The sequence below is a fragment of the Porites lutea genome, chromosome 10 (genome assembly GCF_958299795.1).
Source record: "Porites lutea chromosome 10, jaPorLute2.1, whole genome shotgun sequence".
Classification (NCBI taxonomy): domain Eukaryota; kingdom Metazoa; phylum Cnidaria; class Anthozoa; order Scleractinia; family Poritidae; genus Porites; species Porites lutea.
In genome coordinates this window covers 12,059,876-12,083,697 of record NC_133210.1, presented here as the reverse complement: position 1 = coordinate 12,083,697, position 23,822 = coordinate 12,059,876, and the positions used below count along the sequence as shown (strand labels likewise).

At 39.6% G+C, this 23,822-nt stretch overlaps 3 protein-coding genes across 3 annotated transcripts; 2 read left to right on the top strand and 1 right to left on the bottom strand.

The window, feature by feature from the left end:
• The first annotated feature begins 3,706 nt into the window (after positions 1 to 3,706).
• LOC140950710 (uncharacterized) lies at positions 3,707 to 7,533 on the top strand. The gene is made up of 4 exons (XM_073399952.1): positions 3,707 to 4,094; positions 5,449 to 5,792; positions 6,277 to 6,340; positions 7,025 to 7,533. The coding sequence occupies exons 1-4, from the start codon at positions 3,707 to 3,709 to the stop codon at positions 7,531 to 7,533; spliced, it is 1,305 nt and encodes a 434-aa protein (XP_073256053.1).
• A 3,593-nt stretch (positions 7,534 to 11,126) lies between these two features.
• LOC140951142 (uncharacterized) lies at positions 11,127 to 17,403 on the top strand. The gene is made up of 4 exons (XM_073400358.1): positions 11,127 to 11,463; positions 12,133 to 12,515; positions 13,053 to 13,116; positions 14,061 to 17,403. Exons 1-4 carry the CDS (start codon positions 11,130 to 11,132, stop codon positions 14,459 to 14,461), a joined length of 1,182 nt encoding a protein of 393 aa, XP_073256459.1. The 5' UTR covers positions 11,127 to 11,129; the 3' UTR covers positions 14,462 to 17,403.
• Positions 17,404 to 17,652: 249 nt separating this feature from the next.
• Positions 17,653 to 22,961, bottom strand: LOC140950744 (uncharacterized). Its single transcript, XM_073399981.1, has 5 exons — positions 22,809 to 22,961; positions 20,934 to 21,127; positions 20,020 to 20,220; positions 19,661 to 19,763; positions 17,653 to 18,841 (listed from the first exon to the last, which is right to left on the bottom strand). The coding sequence occupies exons 1-5, from the start codon at positions 22,885 to 22,887 to the stop codon at positions 18,696 to 18,698; spliced, it is 723 nt and encodes a 240-aa protein (XP_073256082.1). The 5' UTR covers positions 22,888 to 22,961; the 3' UTR covers positions 17,653 to 18,695.
• Positions 22,962 to 23,822: the final 861 nt, after the last annotated feature.

Below are 23,822 nucleotides of genomic sequence, written 5' to 3'. Positions count from 1 at the left end.
CCATTTTGCCAAACCAACCAGTTAGAAACCAGTGGAAATATCAACAGAAAATGGAACGACATTTTTCAGTTGAAACAAAGTTTCCAACCGAAATTTTTACTACTGCTTAGCAAAGTAGGGCTGGAAACGAGAATTTTTGGAAATGAAACGGCAAGTTTCGGTCGGAGCGGACCGACCGGTCAAAGACATATGACATGTAAAAGCTCCCAACTGGAATGTCCAGAGATGAGATTATGGGAAGAAGATCGAAATGCACCAATCAGAGATATAAAATTTGAAGCGCATGTGTCCTGAGAGGTCATCTGATTTGTTGATTCTTTGATTTTATTTAGTGATTGGTTTATTGTGTAGGGCGGAATGGATGAGCCAATTAATATTAGGGACGAGTTGGATGTTTTTGATCCGAGTGAATTGCAAAATTGGGATAGCGACTGTTGAACTTGTATTACGTGTTTATGTTTTCCATGAAATAATTTATTTTGCGATGTTGTACATGAATTATCTTCGGTGTGGAGATTGCGCATTTTCAGCAAGTTTTATAAGCGAGTGTACTCTGATGTTAGTTCCTTTGCTGGAGAAGGTGCTACATAAGGAAAGTGTTGTTGTAGAGGAAATAAGGGAAGTGGAACTGAGATCTCGTCGTGCGCAATTTGTTTATGACAGAAATTATAATCGAATTGGGTTACAGCCACAGGGTCATGCACCTAGCAGACTTCCGGTAAAGAAGTTAAGACGCCTGTTACTCAAAACAAGAAAAGTAAGGGCATTTCGTGGAAGGGTATATCCGGAAAAATATCATTTCTTACTATTCCTCCGCATTCACAATTAGTAGCCGTGTTACGTAGATGGTAATTCGTCTGATCGACATTTCTTCTCACAAAGGAGTTCCTTTCACTGTCCACGAGGAACGTTTTCGTATTGTTCTTCTTGTTCCTGTTCTTGTTTTTCTTCTTCTTCTGCCCTCCTTTCCTCCTCCATCTTCTGCTTCTTCTTTTTCCGCTGCTGCTCCTCTTCTTGTTCTTCTTCTTTTTCTTCTGTTCCTCCTCCTCCATCTTCTTCTTCTTGATCTTCTTCTGCTGCTGCTGCTCCTTCTTCTTCTTGTTTTTTTCCTTCTGCTCGTCTTCCTCCTTCTTCTTCTAGTTCAAGGTCAAGTTCAATATTATTCATTATATATAAAAAGCTGTTACAATCAATTTGAAATGTGACTGATCTGCAGGTAGCTAAAACTAATCGAGGCAGCTCACAGTTCCTCCTCCTCCTTCTTCTTTTGTCGACATGCTTCAGGTGATGCTTCTAATAGACATTAGGCAGTAGCGTAGCTCGGTCATCTCTTTTTTTTTTGCAGTATTTTTGATTGCTTTTAAATGTAAAACAATTAAAGTTACTATTTTTTCCATTAACGAAGGCAGGGCCTCCTTTTGTCTTTTTGATCGAGGAGCAGAACACGCAGGGGCACCCAAAGATGGTTTCCCCCAAAATACATTGAAAACACTGTTAAGGTTATCCATAGTACTTTCAGATGCATAGAAATGCATTCTTACCGATGTTTTAAAATTTGTATTTGTTCGGTCATACTAGGGGAATTTTAGTCTTTTCGAAATTACAAGGGTTTCAGTATTATTTCACCCCGAAATTTTAGCTGCAATTTAACGTTTTACGCATCATATTTTTGAATCCGAAAATTTCAGGTTTCTTTTTTCTACGACAATTAGCCGAAAAGGGGAAGTAAAATGTGAGAAATTAAACTTCAGAAAATCGTAGAGGATACGCTTCGAAAATTGTACCTGAATGGAACGTTCATCTAGAAACTTCTAGCCGTCCTTAAGCAATAGAAAATTCCAGGCAATATTTGCTTCTCCGAGCAGATAATTCACAGAAAACAGTCGTTGGGTAACCCTCAACACGAGGCTCTGCCTATCGCGTCAAACTTTTGAGGTCGCGACGGCCCAATTTTCTGGACTAGTCAGATCAGTCTTTTTTTCTTCCAGCTGAGATTGAATTTGAAATAATGTTGTTACCAGATAATAATAGTTATGGGTTGCTTGTCCATCTTTTATTCTAAAATGCGCCAGACTGGTTATGAGTAGTCCGCTGGCAGAAATATTGAATTTTCCCATTCATTTGGGAAAACTGAAATTTGCGAAAGTGGTCCCTGTTTTCAAGGAGGGCGATGATACTCATCAAAATAATTATACACCTATTTCCCTCCTATTCCATTTTAATAGAATCTTTGAAAAATTGATGTACAAACGACTTGAATCTTATTTTAGTAAATTTGACACCTTAAAACCTTGCCTGAATGTGATTCTCGTCGCTACTCATAATGCTACTTTGGATATTATCAGCAGCATCCAAAATAACATAATCATGGATAACAAATTATTTTCATGTGGCATTTTTATTGATCTTAAAAAAAGCTTTTGACACTGTAAACAATAATATACTTTTAAACAAGCTGGAACGCTATGGTCAGTATAAGAGGTGTTATCAACAGTCGGTTTTCGTCCTTTATTTCTAATAAAGGCTCAGTGCTTGGTCCACTGCTTTTCGTAATGGAAGTTTTACCTTTTCACTGACGATACTAGTATACTTTATGCACATAGGGACTTTAAATCGGTCTAAGGGACCGGTCATTATTTATCGCCTGGTGGGTGGGGTTGGGAGGAAAGGAGGATTTGGGGCTAAACAATGTAAAATTTAGCCGATTCCCCCTTTGAATGTTACTTCACTGAAGTTATCCCCCCTAATAACATTTGATGACTTTCGCGGTCCCCCCCCCCCCAAGTCTTCATTTTCCAAGCGAATTTAAGTGGTGCCCCCTTTGAATCCTTCCAAAGTTTCAATGATCCCCCCTTTTGGGTTCTCGGTTACGACTGATCCCCCCTTTTGTTCCCCTAAAAACCTGGTGATCCACCCCAAAATCCTCCGCCCCTGGGCAATAAATAATGACCGGTCCCTAAATAATTAGAGAGGACTGTTAATGCAGAATTATTTAAACGTTCAGAATGGCTTACTACAAATAGGCTAACCTTAAGGCGGCCCGAACCTATTTATATGCGTGTTGGTTATGCTTTTGATTTGCGTTTTTCAGAATGAACGATTCAACCGCTTTCTATGATTTTTGGCATCCATAATAAATAGTACTGGAACTTCAGGAAAATGTTATTTATTTTCTTGTGGGTATAAAAACCTTTGAGATATCGGCATATATTTAAAACCGCATTTTTACGAAAAATGTAAAAAAATTCGAAATCCCACGACAGATTTTTCCATAACCTCAGCACTAAAGTCCCTAACTTTCCTTCACGAAAAGAACTCAGGAGAAACTGTTCGCCGATTTCGCACAATAATACAAAGCATTTTTTGTACCCAATCAGGAGCTGGCATCAGCTTAAATTTTTGGAAATAGTTCGATGAGAGTCGGTACCCAGGGGCTCTTTCGCCCGTATTTGAAAGCTTTCGTCCCACCTTTTCTCCCGACCCGACTGACTGCCCCTGGGTCTCCGAGGATGGAACATTTCCAGCTTGAAATATCATCTAAGTGTGATATACAGGCAGAAAACATTTCTACGTCGTGTAAATATGGGATCTAATGCTGACAGTCTCGAAATTTCCAGAAGAGACTTGGGCACAAAGAAAATCAAACCAAATAAAGAAATATGCCCAGAAGGCTTCGGAGTCATGTTAGAATTTTAAAATATCGAGAATGGGGAGTGACCATTTCCCGGAAAATCCCAAACATAAAACATTACAAAAATTGACTACAGACAAGCGTGGAGAACAGCGTTGGTGCGACAAGATGTCATATCCGCAGAAAAGGTTTTTCCTTTTTAATTGTGACAATACTTACAATTTAGAAATAGTAGAGAGGTTTTTGCTTGAAGTAGAGGAGAAATATGGCTTCAAATTCTCAGTTGATCGTCTTTATTTTGGTCTGCAACGAATGGCTGAGGTGTGCGACAGGATTATACCTACACTGGATATGGACGTCGCTGTCTTTGTTGTCCACGCAAACGAATCTCGTCTCTCTATCAACGAAGACAACGCTGGGATTGGTTACGCGAGAATCTATCGAACTTTGCTTAAAAAAACAGGTGGGCTTCAGCTATCTCTTAATGGCTCGCTTTCCATTGCATGATTTGGTTTAAGGCAGTTTTAGATACGCACACTGGAGATTGGTGATATACTTAGCTTGCCTTCCACTGACTCGGTACATAAGTTTTAAAAACGCACGCACATGGTTGGTAATTTTACTAATACATATCCAGTTTAAAACGTAAGACACGGCAATATAAAACTTGTTCGACGGATGCTTTGATAGTTCACGCACAGAATGAGATGTTGATACAACTGCAGAAGAAACCGTTCTCAACCGTAAGTCCCGTGACCCCTTCTTTTTATTCCAATAATCTATACTATGAAGGCTTAATTAGTTAATAAAACGCTTTCAAAGTCCTTTTTATAATATAAGATATGGTCAGGATGGAAAATAGTTAATCGATTAGGAAGGTAAAGACGTAAACACTCCTGAAGCACTTTCGATTTTAAGGGCATCAATTCATATGACACGCAGCTTCTAAACTAATGAAGAAAAGTGTCCTGGAGAGCTCCATACAATTCCTCGTAATTTTATTATAAGGAATTGTATGGAGCCTTCCAGGAGACTTTTCTTCATTAGTTTAGGCTCGGCGGATTTTGTCACGTATGATCAACGCGAGGAGTTTTTCCCTACCCTCTTCTGTCAGGCAAATGGAATCAACAACAAGTTTATTCAGTATTACCATTTTGTACAGGTGTTACCACAGGCGGCCCAAGTTCGGTGCATAAATTACCGCGAGTTTCGATACTGTTTTGCATATTACGAACGATTTGAAGAATTTGTATGAGAAATTCATTATAGCTGTAGAAATACAGGCATGAATATAGCAATAAATTGTACTTTCGTAAACTTGAGCCTGTTGTTGCCTTTTCGGTGTAACCTGGGCTCAATTCATGGCCGTTTTATACGGTTTTACGGCACGTTGTTTATTCGGTGTTGTTTTCCTATTTAAATTGGAGCAAGGCAGGTGAGTGCGTGCAGTCTTGACTCACAAATCTCTCCCACACCGATGAACGGCGCACTGATTCGCCATTGAAGCGTCAGTTCTTTAAGGCCGCTTAAGTCTATCATCTATTCGCCTCTTCAAGGGTATCGTGATGCGTTATTTGAAGAAATAATTTTGGAAAGCTTTCGGTTCTGGGCAATCTGGCGTTCGCTCAGGTAACTCGATGACTACGTGTTGCGCGGTGAACGTGAACATGGACTCAGGGGATTCGGGTAATCAATACTGCATGACAAAACATGGATCTTCCTACCCTCAGATAGTCTACTGATTGCGCGTGAGCGGTGTTTGGAATTATCCAATTACATGAGCGTATATAAAATGTTCACCTTCCTTTTTTTTTTAGATGATAACGTGCTAATCGTGATAGGCGGAGACAGTTACTACAGAGATGAAAACGAAGAAGTACGGTTTGTCATCTCGCGCTGGGCGAGAAGGAAGGTGGCTTCTCATTTCAGTGAAGAGTATCTGGATGGAAGGCAAAGCTTTATCTTCTCTTGGGATAAAAAACACCGAATGATTCACGAGGAAGCAATGCGGCATTTCCTTGATCCTGGCAAAAGGGGATCCAAGTTTGACTACACACTTCCCAGGCCCTTGCCAAAGCCCATACCGCCTGTGATCCCTCAGCACCTGTCGAAGCCGAAAACAACTGTGGCCACCTTTGCAGGCAGGAATGTGAGGCAAGAGGTAAGAGCTATAGTCTTCACTCTTTATGCCCGGGAACTTACTGGAATTAAGATCCCGGTTTTAAGCCCTGGGCTTTTACAATTTGGAAAAGAGTATTGGATGGGCTTATGACAAGAGGAGGCTTAATAGGGGAATAATTCCAAGCCACACCCTCTTCCGACACCAACCGCCCCTAACCGCATCATTGCATCGAGATACTCTTTCAATAGCCAATCAGCTTGAAACGAAAAATGGAGTAAGCATGACCTTTAAAAATAGTAGTGGCTAAGCGAGTATTCTCCAAAAAGACACACTGATAATGATAACGCTGGCCTTTCCGGCCTTCTTCATGTCTAGTCCTTCTTTTCTGGCCGCACCCTTCCCCGATCCGGCTTAAGTGTAAGAAGATCGAATTTAGTTTGTAAAGTTTTCACCAAAAAACTTTAACTAAAATGAATTTATTTTATTACTTTTAACTTATGTTGTTTTTCCATCCTTCGCATAGTCGTCTTTGGTGGAAAGTAACACAGAAATCCTTATCCAAGACAACGAACAAGATACTTACCGAGGTGAAAGTCTTTCGCTTGTTATAATTAATGATTTAGGGAAATAAGTTTGGCTAAGGACCTTTGAACCTCGTTTCATGTGCCCGTGTCGATGTATGCAGTTATTTTATGATTATATGTACAGTACTGAGTAAGTAGTAAAAAGCCTCACACTTTTAATTCTGTGTCTTACTTTCTCGGTTCAAGGAAACATAAAAAACATATTAAGTTTATTTGTAGTAGTGAAAACCAACAAGGCTATTCAAAATCGGTCCTTAAATAAATGGACTGAAGCTTGAAAAATAAAAGATGCTAAGTAATTTTAATCTATCTGCACAAAGCGGAAGGGTCTGTCCTCGTGAGAGAATGACGTCAATGACTGGGACAATCGCGATCGCAGATATCGATGATCAGCGTAAGCAGGCTATCAGTTACGCTGTTTCATTAGCAGATTATTCATAAATGGAACGACAAAATCAGGGCTCGAAAAAAACTTTAATTCAAGCTAGTACTTCGGCAAGCTGATTTCACACTTTGTTGCCCAGGGTTACTTCTTGCTCCTCTGAGTTATTGATTTTGTCACGGGATGACTTGCCTGGACCCTTCCTTATTGGACAAGGAAGCTTTTAATGTTACTTGCCCAGCAAGTCCTGATAATTTAGTGATTAAAAGATAAATCCTTAAATGTGCGTGTTTTTTATATTGTAGTGATAAGTTCGGTTATTAGTGGGAGATCAGCTGGTGTCGAGGTAGAAACCGTTTTTCTGGAAACAAAAGTACGTTATGGAGAGATTTCGTACAACGCCAAGGACGTCCTACAGCGTAAAGGTGGGTGGCGACCTTCAGAGAGACAGGTGTCGATCGTGATGGAAGATCTGAAGCCCTATGCGGTCCGCACAGTGAAGTTCTTCCGTACTGGTGATAATCTCGCAGTTAAGTTTTCGTATGACAAGCTGGGACCCCAGGATCCCCTGCGGGAGTGCTGCGTGGTGTGTGTTCGTGGTGTTTTGGAGGACTACAGTGAAAGATCCATTAAAGAGTTCAATAAAAAGTCCAGATGCCAGAAATATATGCTCACCTGTTGCTGCTGCTTCTGCGTGCACCTCTTCCTTTGCTGTGGCATGTTTAACGAATGCATGGTCATGTGTTATTTAGCCCTGGTTTGCTGCCTTGGTTCCTTATGGGGTTGGTGTACTGATAGGTTCAGAGGCCGTTAAAATAATTTTCCTTTATCATTAACCATTTTTGGGTAAAGCTGAAATCCGAGTCATATATTTCTTTTATTATTCATTGAAAATATTTCATACTTTAAAAATATGCTTACCTCGATTGACGTCAACTTCTCGTCTTCGGCAAATTCAAGAATAAAGAAAGCTGTTTAGTCTTGCAGATATTCTTCAAATAGCGTCTAGTTTTTTGCTGTTCTTGATATGCTTTTAGTTTAGGAAACAGTTTGGAAACCGTTACAATTTTTTGCATCAATTTCGGTTGCTGGGAAACTGTCCACCAACTCCTCCCCTAAGCCATCATTTTGCCCTAAGTGAGAAGTGTTAATGTTAGCTTAGGGGAGGGGTAGGTAGGCAGTTTCCCAGAAACCTAAAGCGATCCAAATTTTCGGCCCTTTCAAGCTCTTTCAATTTCAAAAAACAGCTGATCTGCCGCGCCCAACCTCGTCGACGTCCTAAGGGGACTCACGGCTTACCTTACCCTTTCGTGTCTATATTCTGTATGTTAACATTTCAAACAAATTCACTCTTGCATAGGTATTTGTTTCTCATGCATGTACATATACACAAATAACTGTGAACACTTTCATGAATAATTTGGTACTTTTCTTTCTGTGCTAATGAGGGTACCACATATTCAATACCGGGGTTAATCACGAGTCATGATCACTTTCACAATTCTCCTCAACTGCATTCTTAATGACATTGCTACATGTAATTTCTATTTTAGAGTAAGTCATTTTGTTTGCACCTAACTATTAAAAACAATTAAGTTGTCAAAGTGTGATTACCATACTTGCCACCTCTCCCGGATACGACCACAAATCTCCCGGTCTCTTGTACGGGTCACCAAATCTCCCGGATAAAATCGAGTTATGAACTTTTCTGTGCTTTAATTTGGAATGTATCCCATTTTCTCTCAAAATTCGAATTTTCTTTGATTCAAAGGTGGGTTTCTGGGGTATTTTCGGTCGTCTTTCATCACTGACTAAGATTATTTCGCCATTACAACCATAAAAGCTACTTGTGATGGTCTGTACCTCATGTAACACTTCAAATAATGTCCCCTGAAGCCGATCGGTGACTGGATCGAATTTTGCTTATAGGCTGGGGGGTTAATCGTTGACATTCGAAGGGAGAGGGGGAACTGCAAAAGAAAGAGTCTCCAGATTTTAGAATTCCAGAGATTTGCATCTCTGGATTATGTACTACAACAAATGCAAATAATCTTGATCATTGCTGTAGTTCACGTAACAATAAATATTTTTCGCAGATTACCAGCATTTACTTGTTCTTTTCACTGCAGCATTACCTCCTGCCATTTCAACCACTCACTAATAATGACACAATTTACAAGTAATTTTTATTACACTTATTGAGATGGCATGGGTTAGCTGCATATTGACCTGCAGTTATTCACTATCACACCCATGTTTTTCTTTCTTTACTATAGTTACACATGTAGGAGCGTCAATTGGGGTGAACAGAGGACCTATTAGACATTGGCCATCCTTCCTTAACAACACCAACCCCAATTTAATCCCAGAAAACCCAACAGCGCACTGGGTTCAAATTTACTCCAACCAAAAGGAGATTAACTACATATCACATTCCAATATTAGAGCCAGTGTTGCGACCCGCCCTCCCAAGCTACACAATCTACTCCAATTCTCTCCCCCTTCCATCTCTGACATTTAATGGACCTCCCCCCGAGCTTCGCGAGTTTCTACGATACACGCATTTATTTTTTCTTTCTGATCCTGTCTTTTTTGTAAATGATCTCCGAATAGCCCTTTCGGGAGAGATAATAACGTTATTGTTCCAGTGTACGGCCAAACCGTGCATGGTTTAGAAACCAGAAACTGCCAGTTCATTTTCCAGCTTTTTCAGGGCTCGTCAACGTCGGGCATGACGTAGCTAAATTGAACGAAAGGTGCAACGGCAAGGAAATAATCAATGCAAAAATATTCTAATTCTGAGCTCTTGAAAGATAATTTGATTCCATTCCACATCCACCAAGGGAGGATCCAGACCAGGTGTACTCATTTCATGGGAATTGATCAAATCTGAAATGGAAGATGAAACGGGAGGAGACAAGCTACAAAAATCTTTCGTCCGATGCAAGGGAATCCAAGAAAGTCTTGGATTCTGGATTCCACACCGTGGATTCTGGATTCAAGGTACTGGATTCCGGATTTTTTGTCACTGGAACGTGGATTCCGGATTCCAATCTGTAGTGGGTTTCAGGATTCTTGAGCTGAATTCAGCATTTCAATTGTCAAAGTCCAGGATTCCGGATTGCGCAAGCAAAAAATCCTGGATTCCGAATTCCTCAAGTAAAAAAATTCACGAATTACGGAATCCGGAATTCTTTTCTTGGGGTGAAATTGTAAGGAAAAACCATCGCTTGAAATCATTTAGGCTCAAGGAATTTGTTGTCGTTTTAAAGCATTTAAGAGGAGCTGAGGGACTAGCAAAATTTGTTCGCTGTATCGAGGTTTCGTTATATCAGGTTCTTTTTTATATATTTTACTATTACTGGGTTGAAGAAAGCGTTTGTTATACCGAGGACATCGTTATGTAGAGATTAGTTACATCAAGGTTCCACCGATCAAAAACAGAGGTTTAAGTTTTCTGCACAAATCCTTTAAATCCCAATGGGTATGGCAAATTGTAGCCTCGTATCTATATCTATATATGTTTGCGTTCTTTCCTCTTGCATGTGACGTAATCCTACCCAAATAATTTTTGGGGAATATCTTCTGTGTATATGAGTGTATGTGTATGTATAAGTCAAATAGAAATTGCCGTTTTCTTGCATTGCAAAAATTGACTCCAGACTATTTATCTTGAAAATTGACCTCTCAGAATGTCTCTGACGGATCTTTGGAAGGTCAGAGGGTCCTTAAGGAGACCTTCGGAATGAAATAAAAGCAAATTCACAAGAACAGCGGCGTGAAAATAATACCAAAATTCAATGCTCTCTATAACACTTGGATGTATTTGACTACTTATTCTGAGGCTAAATGACTTTTTCACCGAAACGAGGCTCGGCCTCGTACAACAAATAACAACCTCCCAAACGGGAGGGAAACAAGTCTTTGGCTCATATATATATATGTGCATTATACATATGAGGCGGCGGATTGTCTGGTCTTTTACCTATTTTAAAGACTGCAAACTGATTATTCACTTCAAATTTTAATTTTCAACTATACCCTTAAATCCAATAGTTTCTCATTTTCCCATAACTTTTAAAATTTGCCCTTCAAACTTTTGTTGATTACAAATATTCTAATAATCACCAAAAAATTCTCAAAAACTCTTCGTTCTGAGAACTTTATTTTTAAAATCGAATGACATTTTGACGAGATTTTCAAGAAAAAAGTGCTCACGTATAATACAAGCAAGGCGGGCTTCTTCGGGCTCCATACAAAATATCGGAACAATTGTTAGGTCACACGTTTTCTATACTATAGATGATTTTTATGCTACTGCTGTGTGTTTTTATGGTTCAAGCTTGAATATTCGCGGGGCTAGCGTGACAATTTCCGGGAAATTCCCAAACAAACAGAAAAAAAAAAACGATGACAGACACGCGTGGAGCACAGCGGCGGTGCGACAAAATGTCGCATCAGTTGAAAAGGTTTTACATTTTTAACTGCGACAACACTTATAAGTTAGAAATAGTGGAAAATTTTTTGCTTCAAGTAGAGGAAAAATATGGTTTCAAAATCTCAATTGATCGTCTTAATTTTGGACTACAACGAATGGTTGAAGTTTGCGAGAATACGTTACCCAAGCTGGTGATGGACGTCGCTGTCTTTGTTGTGCATGCAAACGAATCTCGTCTCTCCATCAACGAAGACAACGCTGGCATTGGTTACGCGAGATTCTACCGAGCTTTGCTTCAAAAAACGGGTGGGTTTCAATATAAAGTACTTCCACTTCCACTGATTCTGCTGTTAAATACGCACACTGGTGATTGGCAATTTTTTCTTTCAGCTGATTCAGTTAAAGCTTCTCGCATGAAGAAAATAGTTCGTAATTTTACTAAATCATATCTAGCCTAATGAAACGTACGGCACGGTAATACTTGCATGAGGGAACGGTTTAATTAGTTAACGCACTATGCGTTACATGCCGCTAAGCGTTAAACATGCAAACCTCACATACCGAAAGGCGGAAGTCCCAGTGCTTAATTGTCTCTATTTCAATAACCGATACCGTCAGTGTGAAAGCTAAATTAGTAACAAAACGCCTTTTAAGTTCGTTTTTTAATGAAAGATATGGCGGATCGAAAATAGTTTCGATGGATAAGGTATATAAAGATGTAAACAACCTTGAAGCACTTTCGATTTGAATCACACGAAGTCATGTGACACACGCGGCAATGCCTCGCGAAAGAAAGGACTCGTTTCTTGGAAAGACTTGTTTGTACGACAGTCACAAAATACTTCCGGGAGCAGTCTTAAGATGGAAATTTCTCTGAAAAGTGTATTTTGGGCCAGTGTGCCTATCGAAATCGAAAGTGTTTCCGCGATTTCGTAGGACTGACGATTCTTCATTTTCATTCTGTTTTTGCTTAAGATGATAACGTGCTGATCGTGATAGGCGGAGACAGTTATTACAGAGATGAAAACGAAGAAGCGCGGTCTGTTATCTCGCGCTGGGCGAGAAGGAAGGTGGCTTCACAGTTCAGTGAGGAGTATACGGATGGAAGGCAAAGCTTTATCTTCTCTTGGGATGAAAAACACCGAATGATCCACGAGGAAGCGATGCGGCATTTTCTCGATCCTGGCAAAAGAGGATCCAAGTTTGAATACACACCTCCCAGGCCCTTGCCGAAGCCTATAGAACCTAAAGCTACCCAGCCCTTGCCAAAGCCCATACCACCAGTGATACCTCAGCAGCGCCTGTCGAAGCCCAAAACACCTGTGATCACCTTTGCAGGCAGGAATGTGAGGCAAGAGGTACGACCTATGGGTACTTACTTAAAGATTCCAGTTTTAAGCCCTGGGTTTATACAATTTGGTAAGGAGTATTGGGTGCATGGGCTTATAACAAGAGGAGGCTTACAAGCGGAATAAAAAAAATATTTGTTGAAGGAAGCGGGGATATTCATGAGGGAATACCTTTTTGGTCACCTTTTAACTTCAGAAGCCCAATGAATAAAGACGCCTAGGATATATTCAGTTTGATCACATGAGATAATTCAAAGCCAAATCCTCCTCCAACACCAACAGCCTCCATTGAGGTTCTCTGGAAGTTATCATGTCCCTTGAACGAGAAGTAACGGGTTTACTTAGTGAGTATTCTCTAAAAAGACGCAATGACACTCGCTGCCTTCCCAGCGTTTTTCTTCTCTGACTGCACCCTTCCAGGGTGCGCCCAGAGTGTAATTTTATCTGATTCTAGCGCCTCTAATTAGTTTGTAAACTTTTTCACCGAAAAAACTTTAAAGTGAAGTCTTACTTTTCACTTTTGCTGTTTTTCGATTCTTTGCATAGTCGTCTTTAGTTGAAAGTGATACAGAAATCCTTATTCAAAACGACGAAGAAGTCATTTACGGAGGTAAAAGCCTTTCGCTTGTTGTAATTAATGAATGTAAATTATTTAAGGGGAAATAGGTTTAAACTTTGTCGGTTAAAGGGACACGGAAAAAGATGCTAAATAATTTTAATGTATCTACACAAAGCGGAAGGCCCGGTCCTTGTGAGAGAATGACGTAAATGACTGGGTTAATCGCAGATATCGATTGTTGTTCAGTGCTAGCACGATATCAGTAGAGCTGTTTTTATTAGCAGATCTATTTCATTAGATTGACCAATTCTTGGCAGGGTCACCGCAATAGCATGACGCTAATTGCTTCTCTTTAGATAGATAGATAGATAGATAGATAGATAGATAGATAGATAGATAGATAGATAGATAGCTAGATAGATAGATAGATAGATAGATAGATAGATAGATAGACAGATAGATTGATAGATAGATAGACAGATAGACAGATAGATAGATAAATAGATAGATAGATAGATAGATAGATAGATAGATAGATAGATAGATTGATTGATTGATAGATAGATAGATAGATAGATAGATAGATAGATAGATAGATAGATAGATAGATAGATAGATAGATAGATAGATAGACAGATAGATAGATAGATCGATAAATAGATAATGTAAGTAAATTAAGCTCTTCAGCGTCCCAAAGAACTGTTACATGCAGGTTGTGAGACAGGGCCTACAGTTTATTGTCCTTATCAGAGAAAACTAGAGAGTCTTCACGAAGGCAGCACTTTCCCCTCAGTTATTTTAAGACCCTGAGTGTTAATCCGGCCGGAGCTTGAACCAGCGGCCTCCTGTTCGGCAGAACGGTGCTTAATATCCAACTGACTGAGCTAACCGGGGCACGGTTAAATGGCACCACAAAACTCTTAATAAATGGCGCCACAAAATATAGTGACCAAAACATGGATCCTAAAGTGTGTGTTTTTTTTTTTATATTGTAGCAACTAGTTCGGTTTCTAGTGGGAGATCAGCTGGTGTTGAGACAGAGACCGTGTTACTGGAGACAAAAGTACGTTATGGAGAGATTTCTTACAACGATGAGGACGTCTTGCAGCGAAAAGATGGGTGGCGACCTTCAGAGAGACAGAGGTCAATCGTGATGGAAGATCTGAAGCCCTATGCTGTCCGCACAGTGAAGTTCTTCCGTACTGGTGGCGATCCCGCAGTTAAGTTTTCGTATGACAAGCGCACACTCCCGAGACTAGCAATCAGAGGCTACAACTGCTGCCTCATTTTTTGCTGGTGCATGTTCAAAGAATGCATGATCCCCTGTTTTTTATATCTGGTTCGCTGCCTTGGTTTCTTATGGGGTTGGTGCAGTGATAGGTTCAGAGGCAGCTAACTTAATTTATTACTAGCTATTTTGGATGAACTTAAAAGGCGAATCTAATAATGCTTTCCATATTTATTCAAAATATTTCGCACTTATGCTTTCCTCGATGGACATGAACTTTCCTTATATGCATATATATATTATAAGTCTTTTAGATATTCTTCAAATAGCAGTTGTCAGAGCGTCGAGTTATATTTTTGCTGTTCTTGGTATGCTTTAGGCAGTAGTTCGCAAAACGTCTAAATTTTTCTCCATTTTCGCCATTTTCTCCATCTCTTTCAAACAGTAGAGCTACCGCGCTCAACCTCGTCCCAAGGGGCTTTACGGGTTCCCTTGCCCTTTTCTGTCCATCTTCTGTATAGGTGACGTCATTGGTCCAATATCGCCAGCGGATTATGAGAATTATCCCAGGGATTACCAATCGGAAACGGGGAAGTATTTTGAATGAATAAGAAAAGGACGGTATTAGTTCGTAAAATAGATACCTCTCAGGTAGGCCAATTGTAACACACTATGAGCTATTGAACTAAAAGTGATGTAAACGAATTGATAAAAGCAAGAAATGTTGTTGCAAGAGGTGATATGCAAAATTTCCAATAGTTTTAGGCACTTCCTACCCTACGGGCTTAGGCTGTAACGTTTAAGTCGTTGTTAATTAAAGAGAATAGAATTTGCTGATGGAAAAGACTTTCACTGTAATAACCAATGTTAATGACGCCAACGCCTCCATCGAAAGATCTTTCTTAACGCATTCTTAACTAGGTGGACTTCATCAAGATGCCAAGAGCTCAATTCTCAGACTGAATCTTTACTTGAAAGTACAAACAAAGAGATGTGTTTTAAAAAAGCAAACATTGCTACATTCAATTTACCACCGAAAAGGATCGATGAGCGGATGTTTTAAGCGCTTAAGTACGGTACGATTTCCTTGAGGTGAACCCCGCCCCCTTGCAAGCTTAGTAAGCAGGCTCACAATCTTTGAAGATAAACAGTTGCGTTATTGGGAATTATACTATAAGACAGTTCTACCATGCTTTACTTATTGGGTATGAGTTGAAAAAGGTCTTTAAATTGACTGGTGTTAGTCCCTTATGGGTAGATTTTGAGAAATTGTCTTCGGTGTACCATTGCTTTTTCGCCGCGATGTTTGTTTGTTTAATTTAAAACTCGTGCTGTCACGCGAGGTACTGCTGACCACCCCCAAAACTGTGTTCAGTTAGCTTCATTGGGGTTCTTTAACGTCTGGAACGACCTAGCAGAGCGAAGCGAAAGAGCCACGCCAACGAAATACTGTGTCAATGCAAATGATTCTGATTCTGAACTCTTGAAAGAGAATTTGATTTCCCTAAAGTGGCGTAGCCAGCTTTTTGACTAGTTGCAGGTCTGGTTGACTTTCATATCCACATATCCTGAAAATTTCACGCATGACTAGTACGCACTGACCTCACCGACACTTTAATCTCCTAAGCTTGTTTAGCACACCCCAACAATGCATAACTTTTCACAAGCGGTAGACTGATCAAACCAAAAATTGTGTAGGCCCTGGCCTACAGGTCTGTGGGGTGGCTACACCCCTGCCCTATGTAGAGGTGATGATTGCGCTATGTAGAGGTGATGTTATACGAGACGATTGGCGACAACGATTCTTAGCGCAACACAGCATTGCAACATTGCTGCGACATTGTTTTGAATAGGTACAACATTTTTCCAACATTGCAACGCTGTGTTGCTCTAAAGATCGTCGTTGCGAATCGTGCAGTGCAACATCATCTAAGGGAATGGGGATTCCAGAGTCCTGGAAATTTTTGCTTGTGGAATCCAGGATCCTGGTCTTTGAAATCTAGAATCCAGCTCAATCCAGCTCAATCCAGAATCCCACTAAGTTCCACTCACGACTAGAATATTGTACCTGGAATCCGGAATCCAGGGCGTGGAATCCAGGATCCAAGACTGTCTCGGATTACCTTACATGACTCAAATTTGATTATTGTATCGTCAGCCACGGATTCAGGGCTAGTTTATCCATATCACCATTGGGGAGGAGCGGCTTACATACAGATCCCTTACAATTATCATAATGAAAACTCAAAGACTAGGAGAAATAGAGGGAGGTGTTACGGTATAGTGGAACCTCGATTATTAACGAAATTTTCTCCAGCCCGGCCAAAATTTCAATAAAATGTATCGAACATAACTTCGGTGATAACGAACCTCGATTTAACGAAATCCTCGTTATAACGAACGGAAACGTAAAATATGTCTCGATATAACGAATAACTCAGTGATAACTGTCAACATGTGACCGAAAGATCGCTAAAAATTCGTTAAATTGAGGTTTTCGATATAACGAACCCTCGATATAACGAACAAATTTCCCTAGCCCTTGGCACTTCGTTAAATTGATGTTCCATAGTTGCCTCGGCTTAGGACAGCGTTGCACCTAAAGATCTAAACCAAAGATATGTTTGGCGATCTTAAACTTTTCTATTATAGTCTGCCCGATTTATACAACATTTCTTGCTCTTTCTTGAAACTGTTCACAGAAAACAATGGTTAGTTATTAAATTGGTCAAAATGGTTTAGTACGTAATTTAACATTTAACTCTGTTTTACTAATTTAAGTCAGATATAATAAGGCCACCGCTCCATCAGCTTTTCTTAATCCTTTTAATTTTTTTAATCCACTCTCATTAGTACGTCGGTTTTCCATGAAGAGCACGTTATTGTTATCAACAAACAGGAAGTTGGTGCTTTTCTACATTAGATCTTCCAAGGTTTTTTCAACTTTTGATATGGCAAGTGAGGGAAAATCTGTCAATTTCGCTGGAAGAGCGCCTATAGATTAGTACGATTGTCAAGTTTGCATACGATTTGTTCAAAAGTAACGAAGATATAGCTCCTCAAAGCCGCCACATTTAACACACAATTGTACGGTGGTGGTGGTGGTGGTTGTTGGGGGGAGGGGGGGGGGGGGACAAACGATACAAACGTCTGTAAATTTTTCGCAACTTTGCGAAGGAATACCTTATCTTCGCTCGTATAAAGCTTTAGATTTTAGTAAAATACCATCATAAATTGTGATTTCGAGTTTTTATTGTCATTTTTGCTTTTATAAATTGGAAATAGTTTGTAAATAGTTCCTGAAAAACCTCACGAGGATGTTACTATTAAAGTTATTTATTTATTTATTTATTTAAAACGTATCACTTGTAATTTCAACGCGCTCTTTCCAGTGGTGTCGACTAATTTCCGTAATTGGTCCATATGTCAAAAGTTGAAAAAACCACGGAAGGGTCTATTTTCTCTCTGCTTAAGAAAACTTGAAAAAGTGAAAAAGCGTGTTTTTTTTTATTTACCATCTTCTTTTTACATGTTTATATCATTTTTGTACTTATATCTTTAATTTAAACTTTGGCATTTCTTAAACTTTTGCCGTTTTCCTATGACGAGGAGGTTTGTGTCGCGTGATCAGAGAAATCTTGCAAGATTCCTGGAAATGTGCCTCTTCCCTGTATCCAGAACTTAAATTGAAGACGAAAGCAACAACTACGTAAACATGGCAAGCTATTCAAGGCTCACCAAACAGTCCACAAAAGCATTTCTACCTCTTTAACTGCGATGCAACCTGTAATTTAGGTAAGGTGACTGCTAGACCAGAATCCGTACAGAAGAGAATTTTATGGATAGTGTTTCCGCATCTTAGTTACTAAGGAGCAGTCTAAATCGGGCCTTGAGTTATTCAGATCTCACCAGATCTCACCGACAAATTTGTGTCATTCATTCGCTGTCTTATTATGCCCTAAGCCTCCGCCAGTTAGGTTGCACAGCAGGCGTTATTGGGGGCACTCTGGCTGGATTTGGGGAGTAGACGCGAGAAACGAGAAACTCGCGCCTGGTGCTAGCGCCCCGAAATCGGCCCCAATATGCCCTCAGATGCGATAAGCGGGAACGAAATAACCTTAATAAAGAGACAAAGAAAACTGAGGGCGTCATTACGTTTAGATATATTATTATGCAGATAAATGTATATAGATTATTGTAAACGAATACACAATTATCTATTAAGATCAGTGTAGATGATAATTTAAATTGTTAGTGCACTATTACCACTTGACAATTCAGTTTTCTACAAACTTAATGGAATAAACGGTATTATTATCATTACTAGGATAGTTTAGGATTGACGTAAAGCCTCGCGTCGTTTACCAGCAGTCGCAATAACACACAGTGCATGCTGTTAATGCTAACGACAGCGGCATTTTGTAACAGCAAAGACTTTGCAACGGCAGCAGTAACAGCATATGATTAGTGAAATGAAGACCAACAACGGCACAACAACCACCGCTACCTTTCCACCAACGGACAAGTCGTACCACCACTCGAAGATCCCTATTAAAAGGAACATAGTCTTTATGATGAAAGATATAATAACTATTCAGCTTGATTTCTTTGCAATCAAGTTCGTTTTTCGTTATGTTTTCTCAATGGTGGTCACTCTGCTATCGGTCGCGACCGCTTTTCGACCACCTTCGCTTCTGCAGGTCTACGTTCAGATTGTGAGTAGACCGCCTACATAGCCATTCGACACCATCACCCGCTAGGATCTAGAGTAAGCAGTCGACTAGTAAGTTGGCTTCAAGTTTTGAGAATCGGTGGGTCGGGGAGTCGGGATTCTACTGCATTACCTATCACCGTGGAGTGTAATCCCGGGGGATGACACCCATATGAAAGGGACGGGATTAGCCGTCGGCCAAAGAAGACTAATCTGGGCGTGACTTTTTTTGACCCCTAATAGAGGCCATTTGAAGAAGGCAACCGACCTATAATGATTGAAATTGCGCGAAAGATTTTGAAATTGAATGCTGTTTTCAATATAATATGATTGAGTTTAATTTTCTTTCTAGATACTTCGAATTCTATACAAGCAATCCTAAGGGATATTTGTACAGGTGATAATATTAGCTTTCCGTCCCAAAAATCCTAAATGAGGCCAAAAATAAAATAAAATTCACCCCCCCCCCCCCCAAACCAAGACGATGAGTATCATGATAATGATGAGTATCATCCTCATTCCGCTCCCCCCCCCCCCCCCCTAGTGCAATCACTCTCTCATTCAAGAACAACATCAACAGGATAACAGTAAGAGTGAAGCACTTTTCCATTTGAATTGCTGTGGAATCAATATCATAATATGATAAATTAACTTACCACAATGGTCATTTGAAATGGGCAAGTCTCCCTCGATGACAGTGACATTTACGGGATAATCCTGATGTTTATCTAAAAATGGTTTACCGGCCAGAAGGTTTACCTGTTAAAATAAAGAATATAATGCAATATCATGTCATAAAACGTCAAGTCGTGGTTGAAAGGGAAGAAACATATGCCCATTTTCCTTTATTTACTGGCAGCAAGCTCAGACGTCAGTTTACAAGCTAGGCGCCACTGGCTGAAGCGCACTGTTACTCCACTTTTGGGCTTACCGCAGTGACCCATCCGATGAAGTGTGTAGTTCACACTGCCACTGCTAAAGATTAAACGCATTTCAATTTACAGGAAGTATTTACCTCAAGATACAGTCTGTCCTCATTACTTTTGAGTTTAACTTGTACATACACGTCAGCAAACAAGATAGAAGGCAAAAATGTAATAAATCCGGGCACTTTAACGATATCGTCACTGTTGTACGTATGAGACCACTTGACATTCTGGAGATCCGGGACATCTAGCAAGGCAGTTACCGAGACGGGGTCATCACATTTATTCACCTGGTGAAAAGAGAGAAATATATACCCTTTATTGCTCTTCCGCGGCGAAAAATTAAGATCCTGCTCAATTCGACTGTAATACACTCGTTGTTTAGTTTGACTGTAAAAGAGACCTAAGTTAGATTCTAGAATGAGATCGATTACGAGTACAAGATTTTTTCAATACTTTTAAACTATGTAGTGCGCGCTTACACAGTGAGTCAGCTTAAACGTGATAGCCGTCGTCATTCTATTACGAGAGTTAGCAGCAAGAATGTCGTATTGGAGGAAACAAGTTGTCAAATGTTAGAAGTTTTATCATTTTGCGATTGGGACCGGTGAGGAATTAACCTCCTTCAATAAAGACATCACTGCATGCCACCTATTCTGGTGACAAGAAGTATAACCTTATGAAGCTTTTCGGGGTGTCTATTTATCAAAAACTACGCGAAAAATTTTTAAGTAAAATCTCGCACTCGTAATCTTTCTCGTTCTGGAATCTAAAGGTCTCTCAGTAACACAAATGTTAGTGTGAAATCAAGACGTTTTATGGCGCTTGAATTATTCTGCCGTGATGACTATATTCAGCGATAAAGATTTAAAATAGTAATAATAATTAGCCCGAAAAAGGTATCTACTTTCTCTGGACTCTTATTTTTTGAAGTTCTTTCATATAGGACTCAGATGAATTACTGCTGTCGTTTATTACTATTCCATAGCATGACAATTGTTACCTTTAGCTTGAATGTGATTGGCGTCTCAACGAAATTCATATCGCACGTAATCGTGCTACAGTCGTCACCGATTGAACAGCCTTCACTCAGAGTTTGGGACATACCGGAACATGAACTACTTTGTGAAACGCCAAGTTGTAACAGATTTCTTTTGTGAAAATCATCGTCAGATCCGTCAGCTTCCCTACCGCTTACTGAAAGAAAAGAGAGTTACAATGTTTACTTTATGATGGATTCCGGGGCTACCTCCTATAATTTTTAAACGGGTCGGGGGTTCGCGAATTTAAGTATATGAAAGGTCAGGTCTGCGATTGGGTATTTAAAAGGACCCTTTTCTTTCAGAAAGAACTGTTGAACTTTTTCGTGGCAAATTACTTTCCCCCCACACCTCCTCCCCCCAGTCACGGTTGCACCTTATAAATACTCCTTGGGCCCTCTCCGAGTACTTGAATTCTACTCGTGAAGAATGTATAATCGTCGACCAGCTGAGAAAGCATAGATGACCAGTTGTTTCTCAATCTGTGAACGCCGGTCGCAGTTGGCGCGGGAAATACTGCTTTGCAAGCAGAGGCGAACTTTGTGGTAATAAGGTACCCCAAAACAATTACATTTTTTAACATTCCTGGAATTTAGTTTAGTGGCAAAAATCATACATACTATATACTCTGGAGAAGAGAACATATCACGAGAAAGGCCTTCTCACATGTTAGAAGAAGTAATTATCTAAATCACTCTGAAAATGATATCTATACAAGGAAGTAAGTTAATACACCAAGATTGAGTACCATCAGAGAAAAGAGGTACCTCAACACATAACGATCATGTGTCACGAAACATTAAGGGCGATCCCTAACCGTGATACACACGTGAAATCTAACAACTGAAGGAAATTTCCATGAATCACACGTGTACCTAGAATATCAAGGTTATACAAGTTTAATCAAATAATTTGCTGTATGTAGGGGATTTGAGAAAGGAACGACAGTTGGGATACCTTATTATAGGAAATTAACAATGAACGTTGACAACGCTAACAAAATTTACGTTACACAAAATTAACGCGAATTTTCCAGAAGTTAGGTTTACATACATCAAATCAACGCGAAATTTTCGAAAACAATGTGCAATACAAACTTCTCAACATACATATCTACAGGAAAAAACCGAGGAAATAACAGTAAATGGATATTTTAAGAAGAAAGACTGAAGAACTATCCTCTCGGGGAAACGGATCAGTACGAAGACAAGTCGAAAGACATTTTGAACTCAATTCTTATGTCGGATAGTGACTCCTAGGTGTTGAAAGAGAATACGAGCAGACGAGGATTCGTTATTGAAATAGGGGTACTGTAAAACAACAATAATCGCGTTAATAAAGTGCATCGTTAACTTCCTATAATAAGGTAAACATAAGGCGATATATAAGGGTCGATTCCGGGAATGCTTGTAAAAGATTCCGAGAAAGGACATCTCGAATCCGGTAGGACTTCACATCCCTGATTGAAATTTGCAGAAGTGACTTGAAAGCAACACTGAAAATATTAAATTTATGGATTTGAAGGGTTTACAAGGCGTTAGAAAAAAGAAGTGTAATAATAGTAGAACATTTGTGTTTCCAAAAAACTAAACGGATTACAAACAAAGCTACCATATGAATTTTAATTTGGGACAGCTCCAGACAACACAAAATGGTCTCCTCATATTCGGCTTGTTTTACTGCGAAATAAAGTCAAATAAAATATTTCATTCTCATTCGTACATTGGTTTTTTAAGAATTTCTGAGGACGTACAGTTAAAACGTAAAGCTATATAGCTTGGTCAAAATGTATTTTTATCTGAAAATCAGCAGACGGTTTTAATTTTTTTAAAACTGACCTGCAGATGAAGAGAATCCGTGAGTAAAGCAAAGAAAGAAAAAGCCAGTTCTCCAGAAGAAGATGCCATCCAAAGCCATTTTTAGAAAGCAGCAAAATGGCAATTAAGGATTTGCGACGTGGTGAATAAATTAATATGAGGCGAGCAAGGCCTTTTAAAATGTCCGTGTTGGAAAGTGATACCTCGACACATTTCGATCATGTGTAACGAAACAGTAAGGGATGATCCACACCCGTGATACACAATTATTTAACAACTGAGGGGAGTGTCCATGAATCATACAATCAATCATTTATGAATCATACAATCATACTGCAATCACATGCACAATGCGAAGAATATAAATTCTTCGCATTCTTCGTAAATTCACAAGTTTAATCATCCAGACAGATAGTTTACTGTTTACAGGAAACGACATGGTCTATATATAAACGCGAGGCGGTAATGATCGATCAGTCTAAAAATGCTTGTAAAAGATTGCGAGTCGATCGGAAAACAGCTGATGGAAAGAAACCTCATTCAGGGGACGTCAAACAGACCTCACTTCTGTTATCCCGGCTTGAACTTGCGGAAGTGACTTCAAAGCAACATTAAGGACATTGAGTTTCATGGAATTTTAGGGTTTCAGGCATTAAGGCTGACATGGCGCTAGGATTAGAAAGCATTTGTGCTGAGTTAATTCGTCAATGCCAATCTCATTGGGGTTAGCCTTTAGCTCTAAATTTTTTGTTATTCGGCGTTAAAAAATAGAAAATTTTTAAAAAATTTCAAGGCACGGTTTGCCATTTAAAGAATGACAAGTTCGTTAGGATTTTATGCGCATCTTCTCTAGCTTCTTCAGCTTTTTTTAGAGGTTTTGTGCTTCTGCTCGTAAAGACTGGTTTTCAATAGTCGGAATCCCAGTAAGTCAAGGACTGCATGTTAACGTGTGTGTCTTAGTACCTGGTTCGCAGCTTGGTCTCTTACAAGATTGGTGCACTAATAGGTTCAGAGGCCGTTATTAAAAGTTCATTT